General features: G+C 46.2%; 1 protein-coding gene across 2 annotated transcripts; it reads right to left on the bottom strand.

Moving 5' to 3' along the window:
• Positions 1-70: 70 nt before the first annotated feature.
• On the bottom strand, positions 71-23,450 carry PRPF18 (pre-mRNA processing factor 18). 2 transcript variants are annotated; one of them, XM_049777805.1, is made up of 12 exons: positions 23,303-23,450; positions 18,755-18,832; positions 18,613-18,639; positions 15,874-15,978; positions 14,159-14,272; positions 12,659-12,805; positions 11,692-11,760; positions 11,020-11,160; positions 10,829-10,900; positions 8,112-8,267; positions 235-469; positions 71-201 (listed from the first exon to the last, which is right to left on the bottom strand). In XM_049777805.1, the coding sequence occupies exons 1-11, from the start codon at positions 23,366-23,368 to the stop codon at positions 389-391; spliced, it is 1,056 nt and encodes a 351-aa protein (XP_049633762.1). In that variant the 5' UTR covers positions 23,369-23,450; the 3' UTR covers positions 71-201; positions 235-388. The 2 variants fall into 2 exon arrangements, with proteins under 2 accessions (XP_049633762.1, XP_049633763.1); XM_049777806.1 differs by lacking the exon at positions 18,613-18,639.
• Positions 23,451-26,836: the final 3,386 nt, after the last annotated feature.

Genomic DNA, 26,836 nt, shown 5'->3' with positions numbered 1-26,836 from the left:
GATTGGCTGCTTGCAAGGCAGACACCGCTGTGCTATCTCTCCGGGCCCGCGTGTGTGTTGTTTATCTGGCTTTTTCTTTTTCTTTTTTCTTTTTTTTTTTTTTTTGAGTTACTTCATCAGCTTTCAGGTCTGAGAGGGAAAGTCATTTGAAAACTCCTTCTGTGTCCACTGTCCTCGCAGGGCAAAGTCTGTGAACTTACTCTTTTGATAGGTTAAAATGAAAGCAAGACACACATCAGTCAGAAGCCAGGTGAGCTAAGAGCCAGCCTCGTTCTTAAACACAGGAGCCATGTTAGCAGGATTCGGGGTCACACTCACTCCTTCTCCTGCACCCCCACGACACTGGGCCTGCTGCTGGCTCTCGGGTTCTTACTACCAGCAGTGCAGGTCACAGAGCATTGTATTCCACGCACTTGGACGGGTCGGTAGGAAAGTGCTTCTGGCAAATGGTCATCAGCCTCTTCAATCCCTATAACATGAAGAAAACAAAGCTGGTCAAGGTAGGGGGCAGGGAGTGCTAGTCTCAGTTGCCCTGATGGCTCCAGTGGAGCGCAGGCAACCAACAGCGGCCCTCAGAGAAGTGCATGGAGAGATGAAGCCTTGTGACACCTGGGACATGGGAAGGATATAGAAAGGACATGGGAAGTTATGGGAGGAATGGAGCACTGGACACAGCCTATGGCCAGAGAGCAGTTGTGTGATTGCATCCTCCGGGAACAGCTCCCAGCGTTCAGAATTCACTCCCGGAGCCTGGGGAAAGATTCCCATCTTTCGCCATGGGCTGTGAGAAGCGAGCCCAGCCATGCCCAGAGTCAGGACACTCAGACCCTCAGATCCTCCCACAGAGGCACCAGCCCAGAGGTGGAGCAGAAAGCGTTCCAGGGCTCAGTTGTCCCCCAGGCACATCCAGGCATCTCAGAAACATGAAAATTATCCAAGATGAGTGTCAGAAATGGACACTGTCCAACACCCTTCAAGTGACAATGGAATGAGGTGAAATAAGACGCATCACTTCTGAACCGGAGAGATAGCATAGAGGTAGGGTGTTTGCCTTGCATGCAGAAGGACAATGATTTGAATCCCAGCATTCCATATGACCCCCTGAGTCTGCCCAGAGCGATTTCTGAGCGGAGAGCCAGGAGGAACCCCTGAGCACTGACGGGCGTGACCCAAAAGCCAAAAAAAAAAAAAAAACATCACTTCAAACCACCAAATGGTAGGACTATTTCTGAAAGGGGAGCGACAATGCGATTTCTGGGTAACAGGCGCTCCCATGGAGAAGGGAGGAACACATCTCCAGGATGCCCTGTATTGAGGCTGAGGAAGCGGTGGAGATCTTCAGTCTCTCATTTCCTTCCTAATTTACACGCTCTGTTTATTCTGTTCATTCTTTTGTATGTGCCAAGACATGCGTGATCACAGCCGCTTTCTCGCTCGAGACAGATTCCGTTTCCAGCCTGGCTGGGCCACTCCCACGGCATTCACTAGAGCCAGAGGTGCACCTTCCGCTCTGCTCTGCACAGCTGATCTTGGTCTGAGTCTCACGGGCACTAATCCTCCATGCTTGTGGCTCCCAGTCACCTCACAGTCTGCCTGACTCTCCCACGATTGACCCACATCTCATCCAGTTTAGAAATGGGGTGTGATTTTTGGAACTCATGACTAGATCAACCGCTATTCAAACTCATCCTTCAGTCAATGAGACCTTTTAAAAGCCTTAGTTGGCATCTCATTTCTAAGTTTCTCCTCTTGTGCTTTCTCCTCCATCTTTGCACAAAAATGCCTCAAAGCCACTACACCCAAAATCACTACGAGGCTGAAAATAAGGGCTCAGGCAGGCCTGCAGCATTTAGATATGGAACAATCCCTGTCTCCAAAGCAATTTTGCACAGCTCTGTACAGCCAGAACTAAATCCTATCAAGCTTATCTCATGGCCTGCGAATTTCCTTGATTGTAAGAAGAGACACCATCACATACTTTGCTGAAATCTTCTGCAACATTAGTTATTAAAACTAATACCAATAAGAGTTGCACTAAATTTCTTTTTTTTGTTGTTTTTGGTTTTGGGTCACACCTGGTGACACTCAGGGGTTACTCCAGGCTTGGGGAACCATATAGGATGCTGGAAATTGAACAGAGGTCCATCCTGGGTCGGCTGCATGCAGGGCAAATGCCCTACTGCTGCGCTATTACTCCGGTCCCTTAATTTCTTACAACCCCCAAAATAACTTTGAGCACAAATTCTTTTCGAGACTTCTCACCTTAGGTTCTCCATGTTTGAAACATTCAGTTCCTATCATAATAACAAAAGCAATGAAGTCCCATGACAGGCTGGTTAACTGTGTTCAGGCCTAAAACAGTAGATACTGAACACAAAGGAATCAAGGCTGCAATGGCCTGATACTTAACTAGTTACCTTTCATGCTTTTTTATCAACTTCCTCCAAATATAAGATAAATGTCACAATGTCTAGTACTCTTTTTTGTTTTGTTTTTGTTTTGTTTTGTTTTGTTTTTGTTTTGTTTTGGGCCACACCCGTTTGACGATCAGGGGTTACTCCTAGCTATGTGCTCAGAAATCGCCCCTGGCTTGGGGGGACCATATGGGACGCCGGGGGATCGAACCGTGGTCCGTTCCTTGGCTAGCGCTTGCAAGGCAGACACCTTAACTCTAGCGCCACCTTCCCAGCCCCAACACAATGTCTAGTACTCTTTCCCATTTATCCTCCCCACCTCAAATAAAACAACAAATGCTACCAGCTCTTTAAACACGAGCTAGCTTCAGGACAGAGCAGGGACAGCTGAGTGCTCAGGCCTGGAGAAGCTCTGCTGACAATGTCAAACTTCCTTCCAGAATGTCAAACCAATTACCAAAGCCCTTCAACAGCGCAGGCTCGTGAAAATAAAAGGAACAAAAAGACCTGGAAAAATCTCTTTAGTCCCCTAACAGACAACAAAGATATCAATCACTTTCTAGGATCTGAATTATCTCATCTCACAGCCTCAATCCATAGCAGAGAAACAACACATTTGGGCCCTGCATCATAAGACCTTCCCGTGGATTCAGAGACGGTCCGACTATAGCAGAGAAAAGTATTACTCTCCCTCAGTCTTTCAGCTGACTCCACGGGCACTTCAACAAAGACCAGATCATTTGCTTTTGCTCTTCTTCTGCTAATCCGGCGGTTGCTTAGGAATCCAGAGCATCCTGGTCCGGTTTCTCCTCCTGTGAGGTCCAATCAGATGGTGCAGACTTATAACTGGTGGTCATGGAAATACCTGTGCGGGCACTGTCTGGCATCGAGAGCCTCCCACGGGGCCAGTGAAGAAAGAGGCCAGGAGGGGGTAGAGCAGAGCCAGATGAGGCGCAAACAGCTTGAGTCAGCAGCCAAGCTGGCAGCGACTATTAGGAACACATGCAGAAGGCAATCTGCTGGGCGACTGACCAGAGGTGACTCCCCTACCTGCTAAGAAACATGCTGGGGGGTAGGGGTCGGAGAGATAGAATGGAGGTAGGGCATTTGCCTTGCATGCAGAAGGATGGTGGTTCGAATCCCAGTATCCCATATGATCCCCCGGAGCCTGCCAGGAGCGATTTCTGAGCATAGAGCCAGGAGTAACCCCTGAGCACAGCTGAGTGTAACCCAAAAGCTAAAAAAGAAAAAAAAGGAAACATGCTCGGGGCTTTGCTCCTCATCCAAGATGTCTGATTCGACAGCAAGAGGAACCGCTGATTCATGACCTGACATCTTGATGAAGACACAATGGTCCGAGTCAGAAATACCAAGTTTAGAACTGGTCATTTTTGCAGTGAAGTCTGACGGTGCCCAGCACAGATTTTTTTTTTTAAAGGGACATTAATCTCTAGCCAGCGTAGTTATTTTCCAAAGGCAAAATAATCTTTCACAAATTGCTGTGAATGCTTAGGCAGGGAAGACAATGCAGCTGCTCTGCTGGCTGCAAACAGCATCTGACAAACTGACTTTTCTTCACGCACAACTCATTTGTAACAAAGCAACACACTTTGTTTTAATAAAGATTTACTTTGGACACCCCCTCTGTGCCATAGACTATTGTGGGCTCAGGGGAGAGAATAGGGAGCAAGCCAAACCCCCCAACTTAGGGAGACTATTCTACCCGAGGAAAGGCCAGGAAGCAAGTGAGAATGGGACCCTGTGAAAGATGCAGGTGATGGTGAATGGGATAGAGAGAAGGAGGCAGAGTTGGGGACGGGATTTCTTCAAGAATTTGGGGGCCATAGTGGGGCTTGGTCGGTGTCTTCAATAGACTGCAGGTGCCAATCTCAGGGAGCAGGGCAATACACAGGGTTGACCTTCTGCTCCCCATGAACACTGGTGGAAGCAGCCACATGCTCCAGTCAGGCCACACCATCCTCAAATATAACCCACTAGGATCCCCCGTTAGTTCTCACAGGTCGAGCCTGTCACCGAGCTGGGCCAGTTTGTTCCTTCCGGAAACCTCTACTGCTCCAGTCCAGGCCCGAGAATGGCTCTACCCTCGACTCTCCCCAGCCACGGTCTATCTCTGTGGCTCCAAGCACAGAGGACACACGTACTCATGGTGATGATCCAGTGCCAGGAGGGGGTTGAGAGTTCACTGAGAGTCTCCCTCGAAAAACACCTTCAGTTCCGACACCCAGATGAGGCTTTCGTGGGGCTTCTTCCCTGTCCTGCAACCTCTGGCACACACTGTGGCTTCTGGAAGGGCCCTACTGACCATCTTTGTTAACGGCCCACTTGTATCTCCTGTTGTGCCCTGGGAAGGTAGTTCCTACCCATGTACTAAAATGACCTCACCTTCCAGTACCATTGGATCCCTGGGAAAACACCACTTCACCCTGCTGGGGCCAGGCAGAATAAGGCCAAGAGTTCCAAGATGCCCACCACCCATACCTGCAGCCCCACCCCAGCTCTGGCTGTGGAGAAGGGCCGGGCCACCCCACATCCGTAGCTGCCCCAGGTCTCCGGGGTACTCCTTCCTCCCTGCACTGCATTTCATTGGACTTTTCACAGTGTCTCTTCACCACTATGACTGAAAAGGAAAAGACTCCATATCCACAAATCTAACCCGTGACCTGGATGCTTATAAATGATTAAGATGGTCGGTTTTATGCCATGTGTTATTTCCCTGCATTAGAAACAAAACTAATTGAAAGCATTCTTAATATTTAGGTAAGATTATCAAATACAAATGGAGGTTGATGTATCAGAGCACATAAAACAAGATGAAAACCCTAGATAATGTTGTTTCCATCCCAAGGAGTCAATGGACCATGGAAACAATCAGCCTGCAGCCTGCGGAGAATGAGCCAATCTTGTTACTGAAGACAAGGAAAACCGATAGAAGCCAAAAACAATCATCAGTCATTACCGGAAAGACTCAACAGAGCCTAGGCTTTCCAGTAACATTAGCTGTGTAAGGAAATTTGATTCAACCAGTTATTCCTATGCCTGCCACTAGTCCCAATTCTCAGACAAAGCCTTGCTTGGGACGAATGAGGCTGCCCAGTTCATGGTAGAAACACAAGGTCAAGGTGCCGGGAAGGTGGCACTAGAGGTAAGGTGTCTGCCTTGCAAGCGCTAGCGTAGGATGGACTGCGGTTCGATCCCTCGGCGTCCCATATGGTCCCCCCAAGCCAGGGGTGATTTCTGAGCGCATAGCCAGGAGTAACCCCTGAGCGTCAAACGGATGTGGCCCAAAAACCAAAAAAAAAAAGAAACACGAGGTCGAACACCCTGCCCTCAGACACCGCCAATAGGCTGCCAGCACTGATCAACATGAGTGAAGTGAAAATGGGATGACCACTGAAGCATTTCGCCAGAGTCCCTAAAAATATGTCGAACTTAAGTCCCTATTTCCAAAGTGTGCCAGGCTGAGACAGGCCCTATTGACACCACCAGCCCTGCTGCCCAACTCAGCTGCTCAGTCCCCAGAATAAAATCGAGTCCCAGTACAGCCCAGAATGAAGCCCCACCTCAGCAGCCCATGACTATACACACACACACACACACACACACACACACACACACACACCCACACACCCAAAGACCATGCCAGGATCTCTCTGGAGGCCACAGCTCTGCTGGGCTCTGACAAAAAACTCAGTTTGCTCTGCCTAAACTGACTTGCTCCTCTAGTCAATTCTCTCACCACCCCAGCAAGGCCTGGGTTAGAGCAGGACCTCCTCTCTCTTCAGTGGCAGCTGCCAGGCACTCAGGGGAGGCCAGGCATTAGTTGGGTTGCCTGGATTTGCAGTGTCCCTGTTCCCACCGCAGAGCCAAGGATCATATGACCCTGAGGATCCTCTACATGAAGGGAGGTACAGAATGGGGAGACAGAGATAGGGTGAAGGGGTGGGTATCTTAACTGCAGTTCTGACAATCATGGCAGACAAAGGTGCATGTATCAAGGGTGCATGTCCCAGGGGGTCACATCCCAAGGTGCATTTCTCAAAGGTGCACATCCAAAAGATGCATGACCTAAAGGTGCATGTCTCCAGGGTGCATGACACAAGAGTGCACATTCCAAAAGGTGCATGGCCCAAGGGTGCGTGGCTGATGGAAGTTTCAAGAGGCCTCTGGAGTAGCCCAGGACCCAGTTCACTCAACAAGTCATCTGACTGTGATGTCTACACGATATTCACAAGAACAGGCCAGTGGTACCTTTCCTGATATTCAGATATAGCACGTTAACAAGCCTCTGAATTACCAGAAGGAAAAAGGAGATTATTCACTGGGAAAGGAACAATTAAAAAAAAAAATGACGGGCCTGGAGAGATAGCACAGCGGTGTTTGCCTTGCAAGCAGCCGATCCAGGTCCAAAGGTGGTTGGTTCAAATCCCGGTGTCCCATATGGTCCCCCGTGCCTGCCAGGAACTATTTCTGAGCAGACAGCCAGGAGTAACCCCTGAGCACCGCTGGGTGTGGCCCAAAAACCAAAAAAAAAAAAAATGACAGTAGATAAAGAGCTCATTATATTTACTTCCAAAATAAATCAGGTATCATAAAAACACTAGATACTAGAAAAACATCCACTATATAGGACAGAAATCAGTTAGTTGTTTGAAAAATAAATTCTGTCTTTAGGACTATCTAATTATGCAAACTTTATACACAGAGGAACCTTGGCTGTGGTATAGCCAAACATGACCAACAAATTTAATCATTAGAAACTACTTTCAAGACACGACATTTTTTCCCCAACTAAAAGCTTTCAGCTTTAAGACAGCCTCTGGTGATCATCCTAAAATGGCCATGGCCTTGTATGCTACAAACACAAGCACCCTATGAAATCTCAAGTTCCTGATTAGGGAGTCAGGTGGGTATTAAATTTGAAAATGTTAATCTATGTGAATGAGGCAGAAAGCCTGACCCAAATTAACATTTACCACTTGGAACTGAAATACAAATAACAAGATAATTCATGAATATGGTAATGATTCTTCTCTGGCACACAGTCCAGAAGCACATTGCGTGTATTATGCATGGTAAGTGAATTTCACATTTTCAGTCAACTCCCCAAGTGTCTCTACAAGCTTCAGAATTATCATTCAGCTTGTCTCCAGACAGACACAAACTGGGATTTTTGACAATTTGGCAAATGCAAGCTTACAGTTGATTTCTTTTTCCTCCCTCACCAAGAAGGGAAGCTTAACCCAACGAGTTTATCAGATGTCGACGTAACTTTCTAAAGTGCAACTTTTAGAAACTTGAAGGAAAAATAAAAGTACGTGAATACATCAGATCGATTAATGTACGAAAGCACTGTTGTCATGTGTCCTGAAAATCAGGTTTATGCAAGCCAATATTTTACCACGAAGGCCCCTGTAGAGATATCAATGCTAAACTCTACCTTGAAAGTAATACGCTAGGATCTGTTGCAAAAGACTATATTTACCACTCTCCACTAAACCCCAAAGGCAAAGTTACAACAGTTTCATCTCAATGCCAAAGCATGAAAGCAAACCCCTTCTTCCTCAGAAGTTTGTATTTACCCAAGTTAGTGCACCCCACAGTGACCCCACTGTGCGCTGTGCACTCACTGTGACCACCCTCTCCACCCACAGAGCGATTCCCCTCCTCACCACTCACCTGGATGTATTTCCGCTGTGTCTCGTCATTTAAAACATGAGCAACGTGTTTGGAGAAAATCTTCTCTCGTCCAGTCCTAGCATGGATGCCAACCATGGTGACACCAATGGGCCAGGGGGCATTGCCAATGGCCATCTGCAGGTAGGCGTCATTGGCCTAGAAGACACGTGAGAGGGAGTCACAGGGGGGAGCCAGGGAGTGCTGGTTCTTTTGTCTGTGTCTGATGCTTCACGACACACATTTCATCTACTTCCTGCGCAAATTGAAAAAACATCCCCATTTCCTGTTATTCAACGAAAATGAAAACATGAGGTGATTGGCCTTGCCAGGACCGTAACTGATCCTGGAAAAGCAGAACCAAGTCTGAGGAGGGAGACAGTGAGCATCGCCTCTGGGGCCTTTAGATGCTGGGCACAGAGAACCACGTCCCTGACACTGGCAGGAAGAGCACTTGGACTGGCAAACTAAGTGAGTGTGGTCTCCTTCCACGCTAAGCACTGTTCCTTCAAGTCACAAAGGAGACAGAACAATGCAGTTCTCAGAATCCAGCCTGAAACTCGATCCATTCTCCCAGTGCTGGGACTATGATCAGAGGCCAGGGCAGATGTACAGACAGATTCAATATTGGCCTTTGCTTCCAATAATGACAGCTGAGATCACTCCTGCATCCCACCTGCCAAGGACCTGACCAGAAAAGCTATCACAGATCTACAGAAATCAGTGCAAACAAAGATTATTGCTCTAAACCCAGCCTGCCTACCACTGAGGAAGAATAGAGAAAACCAGGACACCCAGAGAAGCCCTAAACGACCTGCAAGAGTTTCCGAGCAACTCACAAATACCTGGACTTAAAATCCAAACTCATTCTGTCACAGAGTTTGGCTTTGTTTTGTCAGGGGGCCACCCCTGGCACTACTCAGGGCTTGCTCCCGACTCTGTGCCCAGGGAACCCCTATAGGGAACTGGCGATGGAACCAAGGCTGACTGCATGCAGTCCCTTTGGTACTGGCACTCTAGAACTCAAATTCATTCTCAGATGTCAGAGCAAACAGGCTCATGCAAAGAATCTGTTTATCCTGAACATAAATTTGCTCCTTTCTACTTCACAAAAATGAACTTTTGACTGGTCATTTCAAAGAGAGTTCTTGAACAAGACCAGGAGCTCTTCACACTGTGACCAAAGATTAACAGACCTCAGGATGCGGCAGCCGCTCAGGGAGCAGCTGTTTATTCTGCAGGGCTACATGTGCTGACCTCACCCCACACACATCTACCCCGGCCTGAAAACCTGCTCTGCTCTCTCTAGGCATCCCAGAGTGAAGGAAGATGAAAACTGCACACAGGGTGACTTAAATAAAACTTATTTACACTTAAAAAAAAAAGTGAACTTTTAAGAAGCGTACATTCATTTTCATTACTGATTACTTAACTGCATAAATTGCATATTTCAGTTCCCCAAATTTTCAGAGAAAATACTATCCAAAATGCTGATTTCAAGTTTCTTCAAAAATGTTTCCTACTGTTTCTACTTCTACCTGGTTCTCACATATGAGAACTAAAGGAAAGGAGATTGAGGGAGCAGAAGGACAGCAAGCAGAGAATTTCCCTGGCATATAGCTGACCCATGTTTGATTAGTACCCCATATGGTCCACTGAGCACTGTCAGGAGTGATTCCTTAGCACATAAGCAGGAATAAGCCAGAGCATGGCAAGTGCAGCCTAGAAACTAAAAGGAACAGGATTCGGGCAGTGAAGCCTTTATTCCAGGGGCAGGAATATGAATTTATTTTGTGCCCGGATGGCAGCCTGATCTGTCCATTTGTCCTCCAAGCACAGAACTAACAAAACTACCTACCTAATAATGTAAATGGTGGCTATAAAATAAGCATCTTAGTGCAAAACATCTGGATCCAGCTCATTCTTGGGAACCCTAATGGAGTAGATACCCACTTCCAGGCCCCCCAGCGAGCACAGGCAACAGCACAAGTGTGAGCACCATCCTGGCCACCTTGGCACCAGCAGAACCCACCTCCTGCACCCACAGGTCCCCAGATCTGCTCCAGGTTCTCAGCAGGCTCAGCCTCCCTTCTCAAAATGCTCAGGGCCCAATGAATCTGGGGGTCCATATTATCCCCCAGGTCCTCCACTCTCTCTCCTTTCTAATTCCCAGGCCTAGACATCAGCCCTTTCCCTGGGCACATCCTCACCAAGACCACAGGGGGGAGTGGAGGTGTGTGATGCAGGAGCTGGGGAACCCCTGAAGGCTAGTCAGAGAGAAGCCTGCAAGTGCCCTGTGAGGAGACAAGATACCGCCTGAGCCCTCCCCCACCCAGCCAGCTCCCCCAGAAGCAAGTGCAGTGGGGTATAATCACACCACACACAAGAGCTCAGGCTCCATCTGCGTCATGCAGGCTGTGAGAGCAAGCAGGCCCAGAAAAGCAATCTGGACAACAATGCCTCTAGGGAAAACCTGCTCCAAGATTTGACACAAGCTAAATTTCTATCCCATTAATAGTGAAGCCAACATTTGGTTCCTGCTTCGATCTACCTTCAGACCCATCTTTGGAGTGACTAAAAACCTACACTGTGTGACCCCAGCTGCCTACCAATAAAACTAACACTTTAAAGGAGTTGCCTCATAGGTCACTTCCGTTGGTCCTCAGCTCCAACAAGCCAACATTTGAGTTTCCACACCAGGAGCCCAGCCTGGGACGTACCTTCACGTACTCCCTCTGCAGCATGAATTTGATGATATCTGTTATTGACTCTTTAATGTCAGCGGGGAGATTCTGGAAAGGAAAGAGAAGAAGAGTGACTGGTTTTGGCAACTGCTCAGGTAGGCAAGTGCTCAGGTAGGTAGGTTCCATGGCTGGGTTCTGGAAGGAAGGATGGGACCTGGCAGCCTCACCCTTTTACGCAGCTTTCGGAACAGAGGCCGGAGGTAGGACTCGGTCTGTTTCTGGGTGGCGCTGTTGAGTTTGCCCTGCACGCTGCGCTTCACATAATCTTCGCGGCCATTCAGCTCTTTAGCCCAAACGCCTAGAAGAAACTAGGGGAAGAAAAGGACACTAAGGCAACAGCACCACCTAGTGGGTCGGCATGTTTCGACGTTTTCATGCAGGAAATAGCAAGCTGTCACCTTCACGATTATTTTCAGGATGACTATTTAATTCACCCCCTACTTGCTTCTTTTGTAGCATTTTGAAGTCGCACCTTTGCAAGTAATAAGGCACTCCTAGCTCAAGATAACCCATTCGGGGGCTAGAAAGGGAGTCCAGGGAGAAGGTAGCTGCCTAGCAAAGCTGGTAACTTGGGTTTGATCCCCCAAACTCATTTAGTTCCCAGAGCAGAGCCAGGAACAGCTCCTAAATCTGTCAAGGCATTGACCCTCTCCCTCCCACAGAGCAAAGCAACCCAGCGTACATGCGAGCACTGTCTGGGTGTACCACTGCCCAGCTAACAGCAGCAATGTATGCACACCCTCCCCAGTGTTGTCTACACACCCTCCTGACATAGCAATGCTCACACACACCCTCAGTGTTGCCCATACACCCTTCTGCACAACCACCTGCCCTCGTACCTTCAGGAACTTGGTGATGATGTCCATGTCCTTATGGTCATCTCCTTTTCCTAAGGACTCTCCCAGTGCCTGGATAAAACAATCCCGATTCTGCTCTTAGAGCTGGCAGAAACTGAATGCTACCCACACACAATTCATCACAGACACTGTCCCATTGCTCATGTGAAAGCTGACAGAATTCCTAAAGAGTCCAGGCCAAGACTGGCATCTACATGCAGAGTACACGTCTTGACAGGACCAGACAAAGGAGAGAGGACCAGGTGCTGAAGGTTTGATGCTTCTTTGAGCGGGAAGGGGACAAGGAGCTAAGCATAGACTATGGTGCTGCTCTCACCAGGTTTAGAATATCCAGAAAGGCACTGGCTGCCCCGTAAGTGAATGTGCTGCAGGCTCCCCCCTCTCCACCCCCAAGGCACCTATTGAAAACATGTGTCTGAGAAACGAGTGTCCCAGAGCCCAGAAGAAAAGCCCAGAAAATGGAGGCTCCAGAGCAAGTGGGAGGATAGGAGCTCACTCCCAGGGGCCACCCTGTGTTTTATCTTCGGCATCATGTGTCCTCCAACCATTGCTGGGTGCTGCCCTGGTGCCCTGAACATCTCAGGGTAACTCTAGCTGCACTGACCCTCAGGCCAGACTGAGCCACTGGCCTGGTTGGCCAAGAAGCACCAGGAACAGCCCCTAGGGGCCTCCTCTGGCCTCTCAGGAGATCCTGCTCTCTCCCAAACCTGGAAAACAGGCTGTTCACAACTATCCCAGAGAACCTCCCGTCCAAAGACGGGCACTGCAGAACAGGCAGAAAGAATAGGAGTGAAGAAATGAAAGTCAGCAACAAGCCCAGGGTCTCTGGATGGTGGAAAGGAACAGGAGTGGTGGGGAGGAGGGGGAGCAGCGCAGAGAGAGAATGGGGGAGGAGGGGGAGTGGCAAGGAGGAGAGACATGGTGGGGAGGAAGAAATGGGCGCAGGCACCTCCAGCTCCTCGATGGTGGTGTTCTCCTCGTGCACCTTCAGGTCATTCTGCGTGTCCTCCTCGCCGGGCTCCTGGCCGCCCACCAGTTCGTTGAGGTACTGCTGATCGATCTTATCCAGGGCGGCCTTCAGGTCGTTCCTCAGCCCCTGCACCCAGCGAATGATCAGTTCTAGCAGGTAACTTCAATGACATTACATTTGGGGTTTTCCCTTTCTGGTTTTTTTTTTTTTTTTCTCTACATGGAGTTATAAGTGCCATAAAGACAGAGACCAGATAAAATTTCAATTTATTACACAGCTATCATCCCTGTCCATCTAAAGTCAAATAGTTAAAATATTTTATCAGTTAATTTTTTTAAAACTGATTGATTGATTGATTGATTGATTGGATTTGGGGCCATACCCAGCAGCACTCAGGGGTCACTCCTGGCTCTGAACTCAGAAATTGCCTCTGGCAGGCACACAGGACCATATGGGATGCCAGAAATTGAACGGGTCTCTCCCGGGTCGGCTGCATGCAAGGCAAATGCCCTACCACTGTGCTATCTCACTGACTCCTATCAAAGTTACTTTTCACTGAGTTAAGACACTCAGGTGCACAAAATTAAAATAGAAACTATGTGGGGCTGAAGAGGTAAGGTGTCTGCCTTGCAAGCGCTAGGCCAAGGAAGGACTGAGGTTTGATCCCCCCGCGTCCCATATGGTCCCCCGCAAGCCAGGGGCAATTTCTGAGCGCTTAGCCAGGAGTAACCCCTGAGCATCAAATGGGTGTGGCCAAAAAAAACAACAAAACAAACAAACAAAAAAGAAACTGTGGGGCTGGAGAGATAGTACAATGATAGGGCATTTGACTTGCAACAGTCAACCCAAGACGAACATCCCAGCATCCCATATGGTCCCCCAAGCCTGCCAGGAGCAATTTCTGAGCTCAGAGTCAGGAGTAACCCCCGAACACTGACAGGTATTACCCCCAAAATACAAAAAAAAAAAAAAAAACATGAACTATGTGGGGCCAAAGACCAAAGAGCAGGTAAGACACGACTGGTCGGGGTCGATCCCCAGCACCCCAAGTTTGTTAGAAGTGATCCCTGAACAGAGAGCCAGGAGTAAGCGCTGACCACGCAATCACATATAGCCCAAGAAACCCAAAAAACTGATGTGAAGCCACTGCCAGTTGAGTTGATAACCACTAAACTTTAGCCACCCTTTCCCCATGTTAACAACCATATGTCCTTTCCATCTGGGGTTTGTCTATTTGCTGCATTTCTTCATTTGTTTCATTCCCCACTGCAACAAACCCTACTGACTGGGGAACTACACAGGACAGGAGGGCCAGGGAGCCACCTGGAAGTGTCCCAGCAGCATTTTCAGGCTTTAGACATTTTCAGTCACTCTGGCAACTCATGGCATCATGTCCCATTAGTCAGATGCTGTGCGTTCTAGTCCCACTCTAATTTTTGTATCCCAGCAGCTACTCTCTTGGCTTTGTCAACTTCTTACCTTGTTGACTTCAGGTGTAAGAATCTCTATTTTTCTTAAACGCTGGAAAGCATCGTAATCCGTTTCTCCAAACAGTCTGATCGGCTCTCCTCTTTCTCTCAATCTTCTGATGACCTAAATAGAGGGGGTGGAAAAAATCCCAAGATACTAATGACTCCCAATTTAGTAACTAAACACTTATTCAGAGACACAGATGGAATAAAGGAAGTTGAATTTTACTTTTTAACTGTCCATAAAAAATATTTGGCATTATCATACCTTGCATAGCCCTCATGGGTTTGAAACTCGACTGTTTCAGAAATGGACTCATCGATGTACTTGAATATGTAGAAACATGAAGAAAGGAAGGGGGGAACACTAGTATTCATCAGTGAAAAAGCAAAATCTAGTCTGAAGCCCACTGGAGCACAGGCTGCATCAACTGGGACTGGCAAAGACGCGCTCTGCCCCTCTGAAGAACAGGTGAGAGACCAGAGGACTGACATCAGAGCCTGCTCTTCACTTGGTTTATAGTAGGCTACTAGGTACTCATCTTGGCACTATCATTTTTAATGCACATTAATTTTCCATGTGCTGTATCTCATATAAAATAGATGAAGAGCCCAAGACCCCCCCTTTAGTGGTGCTGCGTGTGGCCAGAAACCACCGCAGACAGAGAGGTCAGCCTTGTGCTTAGTGCCTGTGGTAAGCTGGGGAAAGGTGGTTTGGACAACAGAGTGGCAAGGCAGGTGTTTGAACCCCAGGACCTTCCGCAGTACTGAGGGACGTCCAGGGCCAGTTCCAGAGGTGCTGGGGGTATAAAGCATGAAGAGTTGGAAGTGGGACCATTTAATCAGGATTGAACTTGTTGTTCCTAACTCCACTATGTTCCCAGTCCTAGAACAAGAGTCTCTTTAAAATTTAGGCAAATAAAGGGACCGGAGCTATAGCACAGTGGTAAGGCAGGCCTTGCACGTGTCCAACACAGGACAGACCCCAGATCGAATCCCAGCATCCCATATGGTCCCCCGAGCCTGCCAGGAATGACTTCTGAGCGCAGAGCCAGGAGTAACTGCTGAGCATCACTGGGTCTGAACCAAAAACCAAAAAAAAAAAACCTAGACAAATAAAGGCTACAATAATGTATCATGAAAAACAAAGATGTAGAATCTGGTGAAGAAAACAGAAGATCTGGGCCCGGAGAGATAGCACAGCGGCGTTTGCCTTGCAAGCAGCCAATCCAGGACCAAAGGTGGTTGGTTCGAATCTTGGTGTCCCACATGGTCCCCCGTGCCTGCCAGGAGCTATTTCTGAGCAGACAGCCAGGAGTAACCCCTGAGCACCGCTGGGTGTGGCCCAAAAACCAAAAACAACAAAAAAAAAAAAAAACAAAAAAAAAAACCCAGAAGATCTGCATAGTAAGTTTTAATTTATTTACTTATTATTTTTTAGGCCACACTCAGCAGTGCTCAGGGGTTAATCCTGGCTCTGCACTCAATTCCTGGCAGTGTTCAGGTGACCCTTTGGGGTGCTAAGTATTGAACCCAGGTCAGCTGGGTGCAAGGCAAGAGTCCTACCCACTATGCTATCGCTCCAGTCCCTGCCTAAGATATATATATATTTGGTTTAATCAATCGCCCTCTTTAGAAAATAATGACAAGGAGTTCATGGGCAAGGTCTGCAGATCATGTAAATTCTGTCAGGATTCCTTCTTTGTACCACTGTCAGACACTTACCTCTTGCCTAGAAAGAGTCATGGGTAATTTTTCCTCTGCCAGTTCAAGTTCTAAGACTGGATTTGATGACGTTAACGGTTTCTGGTCCTCCTCTTTGGGCTGTATCTACAGTAGCAGTAAAAAGAGATTCAGGTTTTAAAAAATATAATACAGCTCTGAATGAGCATGATAGTCCCTTAGCTAGTCTCCCTGTGGGAGACTACAGTACTTGTGACAGTAGTGGTTTCGTGCTGTTCCCTGGGGGAAAGGGCTCAGCCCCGACGTGCATGCTTCGCAGAGCTGAGTGGACGGCCCAGTCTGGGGACACACAAGCAGAGGCAGGCAGGGGTGCAGGCGGCATCCTTGCTTCTGGGAGACAGACCCAAGTGCAGTTCGCTCCCCACAATCCAGTATTTACAAACAGGAAACTTAAGACTCGTTCTCTCCCAAATGCCAAAGAATTTTACATTACTTTTCCCATCAACAGCAATTCACATTGTGCTTCTCCTCGCTGACAAAAAATCACCTTACAGGGTTATTTGATCCTGGCTTTGGGTTGAAAATGGAATCACGTTCCCACAGAAATCTTGAAGCCTCAAGCTCCAGCTTGTTCCTCTCCTACTTTCTGAAAGTTTCTCCCAAAGGCAAAGAGATCAATGTTACCAGTGCAGAAAAATCCCCATGGTGCTTAGAACTTGCCCTCCAACTCTGACAGCAGGGGAGGGGATGAAATACGGCACCTCTCCATTCAGGCCAAAGAAAAAGTGGGCACTCTTGTGCCTCATCACCCATGAGGGGGAATCACTTCCTTGTTTGTCTTGGAGACTGTGGCCCAAGTTTAGGGAAACTGAATCCAGCAATTTACACAGCCCATTGTGAGGCCTGTGAATATATGGAAACATAATATTCCCACCTGGCCTTAAGAAAAATCTCACACACTACGGAGCATTTGATTTTTTAAAAAGGACATCAGCATTTAGAAACACTCTGTTGAAAAGGTTCACTGCTAAAATCGTCTTTACTATGAAGCTTGTAACCATAAATTGTATTTACATCTGCATGGGCACTGGGGATCTTCTAGTGTGGGCAATGTAAACAGATAATTTGAGGTAAAGGTGTAAATTTGCATCATTTTACAAATCCAAGTAGCATAGTTCACACTTCTATAAAGGAATAAAATACAAATTTTCATTACTACCCAAAAATTTAATTAAAAAAAAAAAGTTGGGGTTGGAGGGCCACAACTGGCAGTGTTTGGGATTATTCCTGACTCAACCCTCAGGAATTACTCCTTGCACTGTTGGGGAACCCTATAACTGTTGAGATGCCGGAGATCGGTGCTAAGCTCAGGTCAGCATGTGCAAGGCAAACGTGTCATCCACAGTACTATCTGTTCAGCACCTAATTTTTTTTTATGTTTAGAAAGAAAAGCATTCGCTTACTTTGTAAGCACTGAAACATCTCCCAACAGCTCTGGGTGAAAAGTCTTTGTGAGGACTGAAGGACAAGTCATGGCTCTGGGGAGATGGAAGATACTGTTGGGAGACCCTGCTTTCTGGCAGCCTCTCCCTACAGTTAACCTGTTCCACTCCCCTCCAGAACAAGCAAAGTACTGCTGAGTCCCCTCAACATTTGGATCAAAACTGCTGCCAGGTTTAGCAACTGCCCAAGCAAATCTGAGCCACAAAGTTTCAGGATTGGGGGAGAGAAGAAGCCGGACCAGGAATCCTATGTAGGGGCTGCGGCCCTGACCACAGCAGGCAGGCTGGAGTTGGGACACCTTTCTGATCAGCCTTTCTATCGCTAGTTACAGGAAACTGTTTTTTTTGTTTGTTTGTTTGTTTTTTGTTTTTTTTACTTTTCTAAACTTGACACTTATTAAAATATCTAGACTAGAAGTTGCTGTATTTGAGAGTCTATAGGAAAGAGAAGTGCAATTCAACACTTTCCTTGTCCCAAAACTACCAAATCAAAGCCAAATGCACAGACATCCCATCTGCATTCCTCATGCTTCCTTCCAGAAATGCTAGAACACAGAATTTCCAAGACTTTTCTCCCATCACATGCACAAGAGTATTAGTTTATAGTCATGTTTCATGAGCAAAAAGTTTATTTCAAACTTAGTTCAAACTTGGCAAAAACAAAAAACATATCTCAACTGATGCCCTGACTTTTGGTTTTTAAATTGGGGAACATAACTTCCATCTCAGAACCTTCAGTCCCTCCCAATAAAAACCCCAGCATGGTATCCAACTAGGTAATTTCAATCACAGATGAAACAGGCGAACCCTTCCAGATGATTACATTTTCTAGCCAACGGACTAAAGCAGTGTTTGAAATATAACACCTTATTAAACAAAAGCATAGCAATGCTCCGTGGTTCTAATTTGGGCAGAGGCACCTAGAGCCAAAAAGAAATGACGAACAATGCAAACCTAAAATGAAATCAATGACTTCAAATGTTCCGAAGAAAGCAGGGAAAATAACCACTGCTCAGGCCACTGCAGTTGAGTGAATAAGACGTTTCAACTCTTTTAAAATAGACTTTTATTGGGAGAGGTAGAAGGAGTGGTGGTTGAGATGAAAATGAGGTAGTATCAGATCAGGACTTAATTTAAAAAACAAATTCAAGCTTTGATCTCAAGCCACTTCATGCTGTCCACAAAAAGCCAGACCATTCCAAGCCAAAAGTCATGCATGTCTTTTCCTGAACTCAAGAGAAAAAGGAGAAAAAGAAAAAACAAAAACAAATGCTCATACCTCTCCAGATGGCTTCTCACTTATAGGCTAATGTATGACATTGATAAATTGAACAGAGATCAATAAATTTGTCATGACACTTTCACAAGTGCAGAAATTTACAGTCACAATCGCAATGGAACACACAAGAGTAGTGTCCTACCTTGTAGCCACATCTTTCAAAATACGCTTCCTCTTCTTTTTTTGTGAGTTCGCTGCGCTTGAAATATTTTTTATTTTCCTGTTAGAGAAAAAAGCAAATTAGCAATGTGCCCTTGATAATAAAATTTCTTTAGTGGGGGTTGAAAGAAGGTAAAGCGATATATATGATACTCCTTAAGGAACCATACTGCCAATCACAGTGTCTAAAAGGGAGGGGAGAGAGGAGGAGAGAAAGAGAGACAGAGACAAAGACACAGAGAGAAAGAGACACAGAGAGAGAATTGCCATAAAGGCAGGTAAAGGGGAGGGCAGGAGAGAAACAGGGACACTAGTGAAGAGCATTACTTAAAGGAGGATGGGGGCAAATACATGTAAGCAAAATGTCAAAAAGAAAAACAATATTTTTAATAAAATAAAATTTCTTAATCCAAAATCAAGAAGTGCCCTTAGAAACTCAAACATTCGTCATTCTTTCAAGAACTTGCCTTCTTTTATTCCTAGAGACCGTATTGGTTTCCTGAACACTACAACACTACACCTCTCCCAGTGTGCATATTGAAAGGAGATAAATACAGATGGATTTTTTTTCCCTGAAACAATCTGGTCAGGAATGGCCAACAGCAAATGTTCTTTCCAAATGTTGACACTGTTTGGGTTTAATTTCCCAAAGAAAAGATTTCTACTAACATGCACGCAGAGCAATGCCCCAATTATTTACTCCTAGGAGATGTGATCCAAAAGAATACATGAAGGTTCCGAAAGCAGACATCCTAACGCCAGTTACTGCGAGCTTTGGGTCTGTGCTCAAATCCTTCTCACCTGGAATAACTCATCATAATTACATTAATCTGCTCCTCAAACAATTTTGACAATCTAGATTGGTTCCAGAAGGGATCTGTGGCTTGTTTTTGTGTTCTGAAACCACACCCAGTGGTATTCGGGTTTACTCTTGGCTTCCTATGGGGTGCCAGTGATGGAACCCAGGTTGGTCCCATACCAGGCAAGCGCCCTGTGCTTGTTGCACTATCTCTCTGCTGCCTGTCCAAGCTATCCTTAGATTTCACTCCAGCTGTACTTCCCAGTTCCAAGAATGAGTTTCAAAGTACAAGGACCTTGCATCATGTCACCTGAGTATTTGTCCCTGCCTGTAAAGGGGACAATCATTCTGACCAACGTGCAGCCACAGGGTGGAACATCTGTTTCACTACTTGGAATCATCTCAAGGCTAGCCAGGAAGCGGGGGCCCTAGAATCAGGGTCCCTCATGGTCCTCCTGTGAGTGGCAGACCTCTCCCCAGGGACACCTCCTCACCCACTGTAAAATGGCCCCTGATCTCAGTCAGGACATTCCACTTCCTTCTCTCCCAGACCAGAGCCCACTTTTATGTGGCCACGACCACAGTGACAGCTGAGCCTTTGTGGGCCTCATGAAAACACATTCTCTTCTTTCTTTCTTTCTTTCTTTCTTTCTTTCTTTCTTTCTTTCTTTCTTTCTTTCTTTCTTTCTTTTTCTTTCTTTCTTCTTTCTTTCTTCCTTCCTTCCTTCCTTCCTTTCTTTCTTTCTCTCTCTTTCTTTCTTTCTTTCTTTCTTTCTCTCTTTCTCTCTCTCTCTCCTCTCTCTCTTCCTCTTTTATCTCTCTCTCAAAAAAAAAAAAAAAAAAAAAAAAAACAAGACCAAAACCATCCTGGCCCAGATGAATAGAACAAGGGGCCTTCTGAGATCACACACCACCTGAGGCCAACCTCATGCTGAAGCTTGACAGTCTTCAAGAGCCTGAAATGAAGATCCCAAATATATCCTGCCTATCACCCCTTTTTCAGGAAAAGAAAAATCACACTGCCACCCCCTGAAAATCTTTTGCTTAAGCAAACAATCACAGAGATGGGGAAAATATCTTTAATAGTCTCTGGAAAGCGAGACAGACACTTACCAAAATTCACTGAGTGGGGCTGGAGGAACAGGAGAGTGGGCAGGGTGCCTTGTAAGCAGCTGACCCAGTTCCAGCTCCTAAGTACCACCAGGAGTAAGCCCTGAACAAAGAGCTAGAAGTAAGCCAGTGTGGACCAAAAACCAAAATTCAGTGAATGGTACCTTTTAGATATTTCTTTCTGGCCCATTTGTGCAGACCCAGAAACGAGTGCTTGTTCTTGCATGACAAGGAGACTGGGAGTCAGAGAGAAAAGGCAGAAAAACTGGACTCACCTGGCACCAACCCAGTTCCATCCCAGCAGACTGCTGCCAATGGAACCATCCTAACACCCATGTCAGGAAAGCCTTCTGTGGGTCAGCTCTGAGGCCATCAGTCTCATCCTCCAGCCAGGCTGGAGCTCAGTGGAAGAATAAAAGCTTTGCCTTGCATATGTAAGCCCCAGGGTTTGATCCCTGACACCACCAAAAAAAGATAAATATGCAAAAGACAATCTAGGAAACCAGCAGATAGGTGATGCCATATTTAAACCAATGATGAGTCAATGTATGTTTTAAATGGACCATTTCCCAAGATGGGTCCATTTCCACAGCAGAGAACCTGGTGCCAGTAAAGCCTCCAGGGGATGGAGGGCTGAGTGTCATGTGATCTAATTTTCACCTTAAAGCACATGGACTTCAATACCCCACATTTCCGGACAACCCGACAACTCAACATCGTTTTCCAAATACTCCAAACCACTCAAGTCTCCAAGTGAAATTACAAAGAAGGGCCAGTTTCACTTAGCTGCAGCTGCTAAATCAAAGTCTGTTTAACTTGTTCCATCTGGCTGAGGGTTTTTCCAGTCTCAATGATAAAAGAATAGGCCATCCCCAGGAGCACACAAGTGCAAAGACCTCAGAGTAGGTGCCACAGCTCTTTGAGAGGGGTCCTGGGACAAAAACTCTTCAATACTAGAAAACCATGTAACTGTTTGCAACTGACATGGTCAAGAATGGAGTATGCTTCAACAGTCTTCAAAAGGCTCAGAGGAATTCAGGAGGCATTGCTTACAGTGGAAAGTCAGGGCAGGGTTTCAGCACATCTTAAGCAGTCAAATTGCTCATCTCAGAAAATCTTGATCCTTGAAGTGCAGGCGTGAGTGCACATGTGTGTGTGTATGTACAAGTGTGTATGTGTGTAGCAGTGCTACTCTTGTCCTTTCGCAGCATGCCTCCTTGTCATACAAGAACAAACTATGGTTATCTGAGGCCATGATGGAAAAGGTACCCACAGTGAAAATCACAAACCTTTAACTTCAGAAAAAGAGAGGGTTTGTTTCTTTTCGTTTGGTTTTGGTTCCTTTTTCTTTTTGTTTGTTCGTTTGCTGGTTTGTTTGTTTGTTTTTTGCCTGTAATAAAAATCCCAGCTCCCACATCAAACTTAAAATTGCAGACTTGCTATCAAAGGCTGAAAGTTCCCCAATACTAAATCAAGTTTCAAGAAATCCAGGGTGATGTTAATAGGACCAGAGAGACAGCTCAGAGGGTAAGGTGCATGCCTTACGCAAAACTAATCTGGTTCAATCCCAGGCATCCCCTAGGATCCCCAGAGCACCACTAGAATTGACTCCTGAGTGGAGGAACCCCTGAGTACCACTGGATATGGCATTAAAAAAAACTGTGGTATTAAACAATGGGATTTTCAAAAATTATTAATACTAAGCAATGGAAAAAATGTCAACATTTGGAAGACGTGCATAAAACTCAGTTAACAAACATTTTCCAAACCCCAGTGAAGACATTTGTTGTCGCCCTTGTTCCAACCTCTCGGCTTTTAACTTCTTTTTTAACGACCAGGTGAGATCTGTTGCAGGTGTGGAAGGACAGCCCGACACCCACCACAAACCAACCATTAAATGGAACGCACCCCATCACAAGAAGAGATTCAGAACTCCCAGCAACCGGGAGGCCTGGGAAGGGACTCAGGTTCCAATCCGGGCAAAATAATTCCCTGCAGCTGTTGATCACCTACTTGTGACACCGGCTTCTCAGGCCTACGGAGCCGAGCACAAATGTGCAGTCCCGGATCTGAACGATTGATTCATCGTGGATCGGCATTAACTTCTTTTTTTTTCTCTTTTTTTAAAGTTTATTCATTGATTGATTGGTTTCTGGGTCACACTCGAGGGGTGGGGGGTCGCTCCCGGTTCCTGCACTCAGAAATCGCCCCTGGCAGGCTATGGCAGGGGACCCTATGGGATGCCAGAAATCAAACGTGGTCCCTCCCCAGTTGGCTGCATGCAAGGCAAATAAATGCCCTACCACTGTGCTATGTCTCCGGCCCCGACTTTAACTTCTAAAACCAGGAAAACGTCGGGGACACCTAAGAGCCGCCTTGGGGAGTGGGGAGAGAAATCCCTCCTAGAGCTGAGGCATGCTAAGGGGATGCCAGGGCGGGGATCGCAGGCAAAAATCAAGCAGAGCAACTCCAAGGAGATGTCACGGGAGCCTTCCCTTCGTGCACCCTAAAAGCAGCACCTCGCCCGGGTGGCACCCAGGAGCAGGGTGACACCTGCCTCCAAGCAATGGGCCCAGTGCAAAGGAAGCGCAAAGGAAGGCCTTTGGCTCCCCGGGTCCTCACCCCCAAGAGGTTCCTGTCCTCCACCAGCTGCCGCTTCCGCAGAATCTCCGACTTCAGAATGTCCATCGTGGCGCCGGCTGTCGGCCACGGACTCTCCCCGCGCGGGGTGCCAGCCCAGCGGCCGCCCTGAAAACAAACAGCCAACGCCACCACCACCAAGGACCGGCCCACCAATGACAGGAGCCACTTCCGGCGGAAGTAAGGGCCACCGAGAGGCGAGGAAAGAGCGTCGCCAAGGCGCGGCCTTGAGAAGAGCGGAGCCGCCGGCGTGTGGGCGCCCCCCTGCGACGCCTTCCGGAAGCGCGCCTGGAGTGAGCTGGGCCGAAGGGCGCCAGAAAAACAGACAGACAGACAGACAGACAGACAGACAGACAGACAGACAGACAGACAGACAGACAGACAGACAGACAGACAGACAGACAGACAGACAGACAGACACACAGACAGACAGACACACAGACAGACAGACACACAGACAGACACACAGACAGACACACAGACACACAGACAGACACACAGACACACAGACAGACACACAGACAGACACACAGACACACAGACACACAGACAGACACACAGACAGACACACACACACCATCTTGTGGGTGATTTTTTGGGGGGCAGCTTGTGCTTGTGATCACATGTGCAAGGCATTTCAGCTGAGATGTTGGGGGCACCAGTCAGGAGTTGAGGGATATGCTTGTTGAAAAAGACATCCAAAATTCTTTTTTTTTTCTTTCCTTCTTTCTTAATTTCAATCTAAGAAGAAAGTTGGAGAGAAAAAGGGAATCAGATCAGTGAATAACTTATTTTAAAACACTCAAAAATCAGGGCCGAACAATAGAGCAGATGCTTACCCTGTGTTTGCAACCATCTTGTGTTGATCCCCAGCACCCCTTATGTTTCCTGAGCCCCACCAGGAGTGATTCCTGGTACAGAGTCAGGAGTAAACCCTTGAGTACAACCAGGTATGGCATCAAAACCACTTCTGCATTTCTGTTTGTTTTGGAGCCACACCAAAAATCCAGTCAGCTGCATGCCATGCAAACGCACTACCCACTGCTGTATCTCTCTCTGACCCCAACTTCTGCATTTTTTGTTAAAGAGGGAGAGTTTTTGTGGTTTGTGTGTGTGTTTTTGTTTATTGTTGGTGTTTGTGGGGTTTTTTTGTTGTTTTGTCTTTTTTTTTTTTTTGCTATTCCATTGAAGCTCTTTAAAATTCTAGTAAAGATGTAAGATAACACAAATTTAGATGGTATCATTTTCTTTTTTTTTTCTCACATTGTTATGATAGTTTTTAGTGTAGTCATCTCTCCAACTGCACTCATCACTCTATGTAATGAGCTTCATGTCATGAGCTGCACCTACCAGCCCTCATCTCTCTTGTCTCTATGATACTGTTAAAAATGTCTTTAAACATCATTAAAATGGCAATACTTCCAAAAGCATTGTACAGATTTAACGCGATTCCTCTGAAGATACCCATGACATTCTTCAAAGAAGTGGATCAAATACTTCTGAAATTCATCTGGAACAATAAACAACCTCGAATAGCTAAAGCACTCCTTGGGAAAAGGAATATGGGAGGCATTACTTTCTCCAATTTTAAGCTGTATTACAAAGCAATAGTTATAAAAACAGCATGGTATTGGAATAAAGACAGACCCTCAGATCAGTGGAATAGGCTTGAGTACTCAGAGAAGGTTCCTCAGACATATAGCCACCTAGTTTTTGATAAAGGAGCAAAAAATCCTAAATGGAGCAAGGAAAGCCTATTCAACAAGTGGTGTTGGCACAACTGGTTAGCCACTTGCAAAAAAGCGAACTCAGACCCCCAGCTAACACCATGTACAAAGGTAAAATCCAGATGGTATCATTTTCTAGTCAAAGAAAGGCAAGAAACATTTAGTCTGGGCCGGAGAGATAGCATGGAGGTGAGGCGTTTGCCTTTCATGCATCGGTTTGAATCTTGGCGTCCCATATGGTCCCCCCCCCACCCCCCCACCCCACCCCCCGTGCCTGCCAGGAGCAATTTCTGAGCCTGGAGCCAGGAATATCCCCTGAGCACTGCCGGGTGTGACCCAAAAACCACCAAGAAAGAAAGAAAGAAAAAGAAAGAAAGAAGAAAGAAAGAAAGAAAGAAAGAAAGAAAGAAAGAAAGAAAGAAAGAAAGAAAGAAAGAAAGAAAGAAAGAAAGAAAGAAAGAAAGAAAGAAAGAAAGAAAGAAAGAAAGAAAAAGAAAGAAAGAAAGAGAAGAGAAAGAAAGAAAGAAAAAGAGAAAGAGAAGAAAGAGAGAGAAGAGAAGAGAAAGAAAGAAAGAAAGAAAGAAAGAAAGAAAGAAAGAAAGAAAGAAAGAAAGAAAGAAAGAAAGAAAGAAAGAAAGAAAGAAAGAAAGAAAGAAAGAAAGAAAGAAAGAAAGAAAGAAAGAAAGAAACATTTAGTTTAATAATAAATTACTTATGGATAAGATGGATCATCAAAATCAAAATTGATGGGTAATTGTCCTTTTCATTTCTTCATTTTAATTGCTCATTGATTTTTTTTTGTTTGTTTCGTTTTGTTTTTGTTTTTGAGTCACACCCGGCAGTGCTAAGGGGTTACTCCTGGCTCTATGCTTAGAAATTGCTCCTAGCGGGCACAGGGGACCATATGGAATGCTGAGATTTGAACCACCATCCATCCTGAATCAGCTGCATGCAAGGCAAATGCCCTACCGCTGTGCTATCTCTCTGGCACCATCATTGAGAACTTTTGTATTAGGGGCCAGAGAGATAACACAGTGGGTAAGGCGCTTGTCTTACATTTGGCTGACCTGGGCTCAATCATGGGCAACCCACTAAGTGCAAAGCCAGGAGTAAGCACTGAGCACTAGTGTGTACGTCTGCACTTCCCCTCCAGAGAAAGAAATTTTGTACTGAATGCATGTGTGTGTGTGTGTGTGTGTGTGTGTGTGTGTGTGTGTGTGTGTGTGTGTTGGTTGGTTTATTTCATCTGAAATTTATCTGACTTTTGCCAGGAATAAGTCAATATCAGAAGACATTCAGTTTCCCATCCAAGATCCTTTGTTAGTTCTTGGGGCTTTCTTTAGAAAGAAAAACTTCTTCAACTAATACACATAGTAAGACTTTCACTTGTGTATCTATTTCCTGGGTCACTTCAGCTTCAGTAATCCAATAAGAAATTGCTAGCACCTTCCAATGCAAGGAGAGGTACTGACACAAATACCTGAGAAGCTGACAGGCAGAGGAGCAGTTGTGATGCAAGTTATCACAAGGCACTAAGACACTGCTGGCCAGATAACCAGTGGTACCACAAAGCAGAGACAATAGTCATTCCCTAAGCACACTCCTTCCAAATCTCAGACGCTGAGTGACTTATGTGTTTGTAAATATGTGCTCAAAATCCTGATGAAACCTGAGTCCAGAAAGAGACAGAGACAGAAACAGAGACAAAGTGATCATTAAGCAAAGATTAATAAGCTTTTCAACATAGGCCAAGAGGCTCTACAGAGAGTTAGAGACACCCAAGAGAAAG

This window comes from Suncus etruscus, chromosome 7 (assembly GCF_024139225.1).
Source record: "Suncus etruscus isolate mSunEtr1 chromosome 7, mSunEtr1.pri.cur, whole genome shotgun sequence".
Lineage (NCBI taxonomy): Eukaryota > Metazoa > Chordata > Mammalia > Eulipotyphla > Soricidae > Suncus > Suncus etruscus.
This window is presented reverse-complemented; position numbering and strand designations above follow the sequence as displayed.